The sequence below is a fragment of the Ornithorhynchus anatinus genome, chromosome 8, assembly GCF_004115215.2.
Source record: "Ornithorhynchus anatinus isolate Pmale09 chromosome 8, mOrnAna1.pri.v4, whole genome shotgun sequence".
Lineage (NCBI taxonomy): Eukaryota > Metazoa > Chordata > Mammalia > Monotremata > Ornithorhynchidae > Ornithorhynchus > Ornithorhynchus anatinus.
Genome location: NC_041735.1, coordinates 57,952,905 through 57,964,634, shown reverse-complemented (window position 1 = coordinate 57,964,634; position 11,730 = coordinate 57,952,905). Strand labels below are relative to the sequence as shown.

General features: G+C 40.4%; 1 protein-coding gene across 2 annotated transcripts in view; it reads right to left on the bottom strand.

Moving 5' to 3' along the window:
* Nucleotides 1-451: 451 nt before the first annotated feature.
* The window catches only part of TRA2A (transformer 2 alpha homolog), a 35,771-nt gene continuing 24,492 nt past the window's right edge, over nt 452-11,730 (bottom strand). The window contains exons 4-9 of one of the 2 annotated variants that reach the window (XM_029070233.2): nt 10,922-11,087; nt 7,758-7,946; nt 3,602-3,717; nt 2,660-2,788; nt 1,549-1,616; nt 452-1,363 (exon numbers count right to left, since the gene is read on the bottom strand). In XM_029070233.2, coding sequence (XP_028926066.1) covers nt 1,353-1,363; nt 1,549-1,616; nt 2,660-2,788; nt 3,602-3,717; nt 7,758-7,946; nt 10,922-11,087 — 679 coding nt within the window. In that variant the 3' untranslated portion in view covers nt 452-1,352. The remainder of the gene's footprint in view (nt 1,364-1,548; nt 1,617-2,659; nt 2,789-3,601; nt 3,718-7,757; nt 7,947-10,921; nt 11,088-11,730) is intronic. The other variant, XM_029070234.2, reaches the window with a different exon arrangement.

Here is an 11,730-nt window from a genome sequence, read left to right as displayed (position 1 = left end):
ACAAATACCATAAAAAATTTGTTAAGCACTGTATTCATTCAATAGTATTTATTGAGTGCTTGCTGTTTGCAGAGCACACTATATTAAGTGCTGGGGTAGAATCAACATGATATGATGCAAAAACAAATGGAAAGGGAAGATTTAGGAAAGGAGCAAAGATGACACACTGCAAAGTAGAGGACACAGGATCTTCAATTAAAAGATTAGGCTAGACCACCAGGTCACCATCACCACATCAATTTACTTAAATGGGCTCTTGCCAGTTTGTGTTGCTTTCTTGGGAACTTTCAGAGATTGTAATAGGCTAGTTATGCAGAACTAGGATGGAGAGTAGATGAAATGGCAGGAAAGGGGATCAGAATATCAAAGAATGGAAGCAGCCACTGCAACCTACTCACATTCCTTCAGAAATGCAACATTAAATCATGTGCATAGGAATAAAAAAGAATATAATTTAAATGGAGTTAACTTTATTTTGAGAAACAGGAGACTTATATAATATGGTCATTTTCCCCCATACATATGGCCACTTATAAGGACTGTAAACTAAAAACTTGCTTAACCATTATCCCAATAACCAAATGAGTTTTCTATGAACAGCAAATTATATAACTAATTGCTATATTCAATAAATACAGGTTGTCCTTCACTGATTAAGGAAACATTTAAACTGAGTACAATAAAAAAACACAAAAACCACACTTTCAGCAAATTTGCACAGTTAAATAGGTATATTTCAAATGTAATATGCTGTGAAGGATTCCACAAGCTTTTTGCTCTATGACACAAATCTAATTTTTAGGGATCACAGTTCTTCAAAAGAAATGATCGAATAACAATTTTCTTCTACAGCTTCATTTCTACATTTAACTACATGACTGCCCACCCTCCCTCTCCTGTTGAAACTACGGAAACGTGTCATTTTGGAGCAGTTTTAAAGATGTTACTAGTAATTCTCCAAAAGAAGTAGGCAAACATTTAACAAAAACATTAACAGGTTACTTGCAAATGCAGATTTCTATTATAATATGTGTATGATATACACAAAACACAAACTTTAAAAAAATGTTCCTCAGACTAGGAGTTAATTTTTTTTTAAGAAATAAAACAAATTTAGAAAATGTATTAACACTGGGATTTCCATTTAGATTTGTTCAAGATGTGTAAATACACAAAACTACAATTACACTTTTAAGAGAATAAAAGGGATTGAAAACAGCAATTTATTGACTCAAAAGGAGTAGATTCTAAATTAACCAGCATTCTTTAAAAGGTTTCTTTTTAGAGGGATGATGAAGATTAGACGGTAGGGAAAATCCAGGAGATCCTTAAAAATCCAAGTTCTCAATTCATCAGTAACGCCCTGGAAGAAAAGAAAAAACAGGCTAATTGAAATATTACTCTTGTTTCACACTTTACAAAATGTATCCTCATGACCTGAAAACGTATACTCCAAATTTTAAACCATATTACTGTTACAGAATGTAGAGACAACATTCTACCACATAGAAAAACAGAAAGAAAGAACATGGTAGGAATTTTACATACTTGGGCTGTAGGAACGAGACCTTGACCGTGATCTATATCGGCTATAATAAGGTGAAGGTGATCTTCTCCTGTGAAGAAATTTTTAAAGATCCTTACTTATCACAGCAACTGCATGAGGTCTTTCCAGATTAAGCCCTCTTTCCCTTACTCCGGCTCCCTTCTGCCCCCCCTGCCCCGAACCTGGATCTGTACTCTTTTTTTAACCCCACAATCAGTCCCATAGCACTTATGATACACCGTTGCTTACAAATGATTTCACATTTAAATTAACCATAAATGAGGGAAAGTTCTACGTTCACAAGGTATGGAGACTGGTAGTAGTTTGAAAGTTAAAATCAGGATGACACAACTCTGTTATACTGTACTCTCCCAAGCGCTTAGTACAGTGCTCTGCACTCAGTAAGCACTCAATATATATAAGGTTGATACAAAATGAACATACAGTATATATGAGGTTGATACAAAATGAACAAAATTACATACTCTTTACCCTTCCATTAACCATTTATCTTACTATAGATTTAAAAGTCCACCACTGAAACCCCTGACAAGGTTACACATTGTCCACATGGAGCCATACCAATGTCTTACGGACATCAGGAAAACTGAATTATAATCCTTGGAAAGTTTCTTTTACCTTAACCCTGTTTTTCTTAAGGATGAAACGAGTACAATATTAACCTACTTCACCGCAGATTACGGAGTTTTGAAAAGTGTTAAGTGCTACGTAAATGCTTTAAGTTATTAACACCACTGGATACCATAAAAAATTTTTAAGTTGTTTCCTCTTGCCTCAAATTCTCTCTGCTCTTAAGAGAAATTTTTCAGTAGGTCACAGATCTCTCCAGAGAGGGACGGAAATCATAAATTTTACTAACTTTGACATATAGTCACTTCAGCCTTGATTATGTGATTCACCGTGACAGAGGATCAATTCTAAAAAACATTTCCCTGTCTCAACAAGTGTTCCCACTTTGTTCTGTGGAAAGCTTGACATAACTCTAAGTTTATGAATAGTCGACGTGCATTTTAAGCCGTCGAATTTGGGTTTAGCTTCCAATTTACATATAAACTACCTCAAATAATGACAAAAACGTATCAAAACTGTTACCTGTACCGGTAATCATATTCTTCGTATCTGTCATATCCTCTATCGTATCCTCTATCATAGTACGAATCACGTCGTCGACCACCGCCTCCACCGCCACCACCTCCTCCGCCTCCTCCTCCACCTCCACTACTTGAATAGAGAAAAAAGGAAAACATTTTAAATTTTGTCATTTTCTAGTTTCTCAATTTATCCATGAACCCTCGAAACCTGGGATAGAAACTATTACTACTATAACAACATACCCCAAACCCAGACTTCCTCCTACTCCTTCCCAGAATTGATGACTTTTAATAGTTGCCCCAGGCCCTATTGATCTAATGAGAAACCACAACAGGGAGCTGAGAAGATGCAGGCAGCACTGCTTGCTCTGGAGTTTTACACAGCTTTCAGAGCCTGAACCCATCCACTGAAAAAGAGGGTACTCTTACTCACACCAACTCCCCTGTGTTAGTCTCAATCGACAATGTAAGCTGCTCTGAATGATGAAGAAAGTCTATTTCCCCATCTAAAACCCTTTCATCGACAGCCTGTTTAAACTGAACATGCCTGAGCACCAGTAAAATCCTTCTACTTCCCCCCAAATTTCCCAATTCATTTGGAAGAAGAAAAGGGAGGAGGAAAAAAAATTAAGAGCAAATGAAACTTATTTCCCCACTAGACTTCAGGTCATTTACCCAATCGTACATTTTATTCAGAATATTACCAAGACTTGACTTCAATCAAAACATCTTTCCAATGATTCGGTAGCATTTTAGCAGTCTAATCTGCCCTACTGGTAAAATAGTTATCACTATTCAAACTAAATGAATTGCTTTAATGTCTATGGTGTTTAAATAAAAACCATATTCTAAACTATGCTTCTACATAAAGATGGTTAGTTTGATTTTAGAGCGTACTCCCACATGAGGTTAGTTGTAGCCTATGAAATGTCAAATTTCTTACTGGGTAGGTCTGCCCATGTAGATGCCTGGGGTAGGTGTGTGGGCTCTCTTAGTGATAGAATAATCAACTCGGATCCTTCTGCCATCCAGTTCCATCCCATTTGCCCTTTCCATTGCCTGCAGAAAAGAAAGCATTTGCAAACACAAAAAGCCAGACATCAGTCATTTCAACCAAATACCCTTTTAATATATTAAAGAAAAGGATTGCTCACCAGCGTCTTCCCACTTTGAACTTTCAAACACTGGAGGCAGGGCATTTTTGCCAACAAAGGTGCTGTATGGCACTGTGTGGAGTGGCACGCTTTTCCCAGACTTAACTTCCTCAGTAGAGAAAGCAAGCAGTCCATCAATCTCTCCCAGACTCTCCCAGAAAAACTACTTTCTAGTTCATGGGCTGTCACTGGAGATGAGCACTGGGGTGAGAAGGACTTTCGGAGTACACTTCCTTTAGGTTGCAAATGGTTGGGTGACCGCAAGTCAGCAGCCATTTCATGGTCCTTCTGCCTCCTGCCATCTTGCTTCTGAGTTACCACTAGTGCTGAGTGAAATGGCGGTTTGAGACTAAACAGATATCTGTTAGCCTATTTTCTCCCCCCAAATCGCAGTTTGCTGCACCAGATCTCAAATGACGCTGCAGCCGACCAGCTTCTACAATGCCTGAATTCAGAAAGTCGATCAACCTCAACAGTTGGCCACCAATTACATCTTCTGAATCACCGAATACATCATCAACTGGCCATCAGACTACACCAATAAGACACAGTGTGATATGTGACTTCTGGAAACATTCAACCTGTTGTATCCTGAACTGTCAACAATATACATCAGACAGGCAAATGGCATGATTTTTGGTCTCTATCTTTTGGTCTATTTTGTATCTGTGTGGCTTGCTTAGTGTTATAACTCTCAGAGTTTTTCCTGAGTAAATGGGCTTACCAGCAAGATGAGAATCCTAGACATGACAAAAGACGTCAGCCCGTCACACCAATAACTTACTCTTTCAAGAGAGCAACGACGTTTCGACCAGGTGATGCACTTTTGCAGATATAGACGCATGTCTCACGTTTAGACAAGCTAAACAAGTATAACCACCACAAACAAAATCTTTTCAGGAACAAGACCTTCCACTCCACTAAAAAAAACTGCTAGCTATAAGTCAATAAACTGGGGTCCACATGCATACTTTACAAAAAAGGCCACAACCAATTATTTGTTTTTGACCCAGTTCAACAGAAGTCCAATAGACCTGAGCATATTAACAATCTATAGCTAATCTTACACTGCCACCTAGTGAATTAAAGTGCAGAAAAACTGTGAAAGAGAAAACTACAAAGCAAATATTTCAATAACTGCTTTAAAACATATTAATACTGTTCTTTCTAGAACCCTACTCCTACAATAATTCCAAATCAAGCAGACATTATTGGTCCAGCAGAAAGAGTACTGCTCTGGGAAACAGGAAATCAGTCAATGGTCTTTAATTGAGAGCTTACTATGTGCAGAACACTGTACAAAGCGCTTGGGAAAATACTAAAACTGTAGACTAAGGGCTCTATGTCTGTAAGTTCTCCCTCGACACTGTAAGCTTCTTCATTCGATCTTCTTCATGCTCGTTCTGGGCAGGGAATGTGTCTGTTTATTGTTATATTTTACTCTATTGAGAACACACAGTAAGTGTTCGATAAACATAACTGATTGATTGGTCCTGGCTAACAGGGGCCTAGACGGCCCAAGCCCGTGCACTTCACCATGGGTTGCACGTCTCCCGCTTACTTGGTGCCCCAGGGACCAGAGGGTGAATGGTACTGAGCCAGCCACTAGTGAGACAGTGAATTCTTCTGCAGAGCCTCCCAGTCCGCAGGTTGCATCTGTAAACTCGTTGTGGGTAGGGTACACATCTACCAACACTGTTGAGCTGCACTCTCCCAAGCGCCTAGTATAGGGCTCTGCACACAGTAAGCATTCAAAAATACCACTCGTGATGACTGTTATTGGGGAGAGACTCTGACATCGAACTATTTGCCAACAGATTTCCCTCCCCCGACACACATGCAAAGGTAAAAATAGCATGTCTTTTCAGGGTAACAGCCATTGGTACTTGGTAAGAAAATTTCAATACATTCTCCAAATTCTAATTAGTTTGTCAGCAACAAGAAAATCAATAGACATAAATGCATACTAAATTACAGTCCTGAAAAAAACCTCATCTGAAACAAAAATTACACAGGCAAACTAGTCAGCTCTAGATTAACCGTAAGATTAACAAAAACAAGGTTTCTAGGTTCTCATTTGCCCAGTCTCCTTCTGACCGAACTTTGATCTGTATCCTTTGGCCACCTGAAATATCCCCCCATCCTCACCCCACAGCACTTATGTACCTATCTATAAATTATATATATTTATGTTAACATGTCTCCCACTCTAGACTATAAACTTGTTATGGGCAGGGACCATATCTACCAATCCTGTCCTCTCCCAAGCACTTAGTACAGGCTCTACACACAAGCGATCAATAAACACCACTGATGATGATGAGGTGTAGCAGCATCCGCTATCCACAGCAGCGGCTCCCTTTAAATCCTCTGATCCAAGGTGACCCTCTTGTTTTGGATTACCTGATATGCACAATTTAAACTTGACATTTTCAAAATAGGACCTGATCACTTACTATATATATTTTTAAAAGATACGAAGATACCTTCATAGACTGTTTGGGACCTCCCTAGCCTGTGGGGGCATGAGACGAGATGAGTGCAACTCTTTACATTAGCCATCTACTTCCACTATTTCCCTTAATTGCACTGCACACCAGCACTATTCTTAGCACATTACTGCTGTCTACCTTGGCAAAGCAAGGTGTGCACTGGCTCCAGCTGGACGGTGCCTGGTTCACCTGCACTGGGCTCACACAGATACAGCCGCTGAATCATCATTATCCCAGCCACAAACTTCCCAACACATTCATGGCACTAGAATTTCTATGAATCTTTAAAAAGTCAACATTTGGCTTTAAAGTTTGGACTTTTAAAATACTCAAATACTCAAAGTCTTCAATGACTTTGTCTTCACCAGTGGGCAAAACTTTCTAGCTGGCACCTGCTTTACCATGACCTTGTTTCCTTGCAGCGTGATAAAAAACCACGCACCATGGAAGAAACGAGTGCGCGTCACACAGCAATCCCTGAAAAATCCACATCTGTTCCTGGTGCCTTGGAAAAGCCGAATTCCCACCTCAATTTCAAATTACTCGGTCCTGGATATGGCCAGCATTGCCTTTCCCCAGGAATACCTCTCAGTCGCAAATAGTTTAATTAATAACTTCATGAATATAACCGATAGTACTTCCTAAAATGTTGCACTTCTCTTTTTAAAACATCAAAGCAGTAAAGTTGTTAAAGGAAAGACATGTGAAGCTACCCACATCAGCCCTATTTATTTTGCCACCAGTATCAGGTAGCCAGCACCTCCAAGAAAGAGGTGCTTTCATGGACTTTAAAGTCCAAAAGTACTGTAGTGCTTCCATGGAATTCCCAGGGAATTCCTTTCTTAATGATGCCACCTAGGGGAAGAAAACGGAATCTGCTCCCACAGTCAAAGCGGATACCAAAAAGAGCACGTCTTCATACCATTTCCAATATTTAGAATATTTCAACCTTTTGATGCCTTGAATTAGGAGAATTACAGTTCTTGCTAGTATTGATTCAAGCCACCTAGGGGGTGCTGAATTGCTTCTCCCTGTAGGGTTTGTTTTTTTAAAAACTGAAGTGTTTATACAATGAATCAACTGTACTTATCGAGTGGTCATATGCAAGGCACTGTGCTAGGCACTTTACCTCCTTATAAGAGATTTGTTCTTCCTTTAGTTTTCAATATCTGAATATGTTTGTCCATTTCTCACAATGTTTGATAAATTCGAGGGTAGGGAAAATGTGTCTTGCTACTGTTGTTTAATTCCCCAGCTCGTATTTGAATGCCTATAAAAATCCACAGTATTATTACTACGAGCAGTAATAAATGATACAAAACTATCTGTGTAAATTCCTCTTGGACTGGGAATATGCCACTTCCGCATTCTGTTCTTTTAAGCATCTGGTAGTGGGTACGGCACCAAACGGGCGCTCAATAAATGCCAATAGCATGGAGAAATAAAAACTTACCTCCTTTGAATCATCTATTCTCTCAAAATAAACAAATGCAAATCCCCTTGATCGTCCAGTTCGCTGATCATAGACCACATTGACACCACTCAAAGGTCCATATCGAGAAAATACTTCACGCAGGTCTCTCTCTGTGGTGTACAGACTGAGGCCAAAGACTCCAAGACATGTGTTCGGGTCAGGATTAGCCTAGTAAAATACAGATGCATAATTCAGAATACAGGAAAAGCTGAGCTTGGCAGCGAGCAGTTCTACAGTATTAAACTAACAAATGGCATTTCAGATATCTCACAATTTGAGCGACATTTTGGTCAACGATCTGTGGAAAGCATCTACCCAACAAGAAAAGCAGCATAACCTGGGAGTAAGAGGATCTGGATTCTTATCCCAGTTCTGCCAATTCACTGCTGTGTGCCTTTGGGTAACTTCTCAGTGTCTCAGTTTTCTAAACTGTAAAAAGGGGATTTAATACCTGTCCTCCCTCCTACTTAGACTGAGTCCCATTTAGGACAGGAACTGTGTCCAACCTAATTAACCCCAGCACTTAGAATAGTGCTTGACATAAAAGCGCTTAAATAATAATAATAGTTTTCAATGTTCAGAATATTCTTCAGGTAGAAGCGGAAAGAGCCCGAGCTTGGGAGTCAGAGGTCATGGGTTCGAATCCCAATTCCGCCACTTTCAGCTGTGACTGTGGGCAAGTCACTTAAACTTCTCTGGGCCTAAATTCCCTCATCTGTAAAATGGGGATTAACTGTGAGTCTCACGTGGGACAACTTGATTACCCTGTATCTACCTCAGCGCTTAGAACGGTGCTCTGCACATAGTAAGCGCTTAACAAATACCAGCATTATTATCATTAGAAGGGAGGGGGCTGATTAAGCTACAGCTCCTGGAGTTCTAGCAGTTGCCTTTAGTACCTAGTTAGGCAGGCCAATGAGCTGGCAATCTTCCCTATAACAGCTCGTGGGACTGGATTGCTGAAGCTGCAGCCCCACCAAATGCTTCAATTTAATTTAATGCAGGGCTTAACTAACATCCACCTCCCTGTAAATATGTGCTCTCAAATGATCTATGCAGAGCTAATTAACTAGAATTCTTGACTAAGATGATGTTTCAATCTCCCAGCAAGCTACCAAAAGACTTGTACATTAAAAGCTACCTTGCAGTTACACCCAGACTGAGGTGTCAAGCCCTGCGCTAAGTGCTGAGTAGATGAAATCAGATCAGATAAAATCCCATTCCCACATAGGGCTCACAGTGTAAAGGAGAGAGAGAAAATAGGTATTTAACTCCCATTTTACAGATGAGTTAAGTGAATTGTCCAAGGTCACACAGCAGGCAACTGGCAGAGGAGGAATTAGAACCCAGGACTTCTGACTCCCAGTGTTTTGCTCTTTCCATTAGGCCATTGCTGCTCTCATAAATCTAACATTTCAAAATGCTATCCTTGCAATACTAAAGGCATTTGAAAAAAAAACAAAACACATTTTAAAAGATTCTGATTTTCGAGAATTCTATTACAGGCAATGAGCATCTTTGGAAAAGGTAAAGCTCACCAGATCTACATGCATTCATTCACCCGCCCCACAATATAATCTGGTTGCTTTGGAAAAGTTCCAACTTTAGCACAAAGAAGAATTTTAAAATGGAAGAAAACAGCCAGGGAGAAGGGAGAATAGGCAATGCCAGGGTATCAGGTTTATCTAAGGGTCTCTTACTAATCACCAGCATTCAAGAAAGAAAAGTTTGAGAAAATCTGCTGAATAGTGCCAAAGTCCTTAAGGCCAAAGAAGTAAAGATCACTTTTGAAGAAAGAATATAAGCACTGCATCAAAGCTTCTACAATGCAACTAAACTCTACAGGTCCCCCTCCCCCTGGCACTGGCAATGTAATATGGTTTTGTTGAGCTGCTGCTGTAAAGGCTGTGGAATGATTGGGATTCATGAGACGGACTCCCAAAGAAACAGGCAGTATAGTCTAGTAGAAAGAGCAGAACTAGATTCTATCCCAGCTTTGACAACAGGTCCAGTGCACCATCGTAGACAGGTCACTTAATTTTTTAATTTCTCCGGGTTTCCTTCCTTACCTGAGAAATTGTGATATAGCATTAATTTAGCACTTACTGTGTGGTAAAGACTGGGATAGATCACAGGGCTCACAATCTATTTGATCCCTGCTTTACAGGCAAACTGAGGTCCCAACACGTTGAGTGACTTGCCCAAGGCCATTCAACAGGCTCTTTCCATTCTTTCCACTAGTGGAAGAGCAAGGCCTTTTCACTGCCTCACTTCTCAGGTTGTGAACCCTTAATGGGACAGGACAGATTAGTATGTTATCTACCCCAGTGCTTAGCAGTGACTCTCACCCGGCTCTGCCACTTGTCAGCTGTGTGACTGTGGGCAAGTCACTTAACTCCTCTGTGCCTCAGTTACCTCATCTGTAAAATGGGGATTAAAAAACTGTGAGCCCCACGGGGGACAACCCGATCACCCTGTATTTACCCCAGCGCTTAGAACAGTGCTCTGCACATAGTAAGCGCTTAACAAATACCAACATTATTATTTCAGACAGCAGTTAAATACACTGCTACTACAATTACACTTCCAGAGCTACACTACTGCATCCTAAGTGTTGGGTGACAGTTCTGCCCATCTTGAAGACCTCAAGGGCCCACTGCCTCAGAAACAGAGATTACACTACCTACCCCAGGGAGCACAAACCTGGTTTCAGGTCTCCCCTCACCTCAAAGTGTCCCAACCACCCTAGAAGATGTTAGACATCAGTGCCCCAAATCTGAAAATGTGGGTGGAGAGGTCTCTGCATATCAGCCTAGCACTTGTACCACAGACTCCTGATGCCTAGTGAGTGGTCGGTTCTCTTACTATGCAAGGCTTTATTCCAGAAGAATCTTGCCTGACAGAAAAATTCATTCTAGTTCACCCCACGACCGATGGTGCAAACACATTTCTTCCAACCTTGCAATGTGCCCTATCCAGATGGCTGCATACCGTCAAAAAGAAAACTCCCTCGTTCTGCAATTATTCAAACACAAAAGTGAAAATACATGTTGTAGGAGAAACGACCGTGATGTCTCTCTTCCTCTCAGCATACAGCCTATACGCAAGATCTGGATTATGTTTATTAGTTCCTTTTAACATACTCTGCTGCCTGTATGCCTTCTTCGGTTAGACATTGGAGAATGACTGCGGCTCCTTCGGCGACGGTACTCTGGTGTGTAAGACCTGCTTCGAGATCTCCTCCTATGAGAATGGGAGTGGGACCTAGATCGAGTGTATCGTCTGTGAGAGTGCCTCCGTGATCTTGATCTTCAGGACAGGAGAAAAACAAAACAAAATAACAAAAGAGCAGAACCATTACCGATGATACAATCCAGAAGAAACTGATTTTAAAAAACTACGTACCTACCAGCAGTAAACTGCCAGTTTTGAGGCACTCTAAATTGGGACTGCATTATGAAGACTGATAGGGCAATAGGAGTGCTTGAAAATGTCAAGACGCTGGCTAATACCGTAAATTATTTTCAACTTAATTTAGAGGAATGGGTATTGACGAAAAAGTGTGCTATAGTCAAAGAATCAAGAATCACACCAAACATTGCCAATTTACACCCCAATGCCACTTAATGCACCCGAGAAAATTTCTACGGATCCTGGACCTTCTCCAGCCATTTCTCCTTTTTTCCCTCTCCTCCCCTCTTTCACCAATTTCCTCCTCTTTTCACTTTAACCCGCAAATGGCATCCATAGGCACAATTTAGCTGCCCGGTGACACAAGAGGCTGCTGACCTGCTTGAGGAAAAAAACCTAAATGTTCACAATTATCCTTTATAAAGAGACTTATATCAACTTCTTCCAACATATATTTTAATTTTTGAGGAACATGGAAACATAGGCTGAATAGTTTTATAGAAAAAATCATTTGAGGTTAGAGAAGCATGGTGGTCTAGTG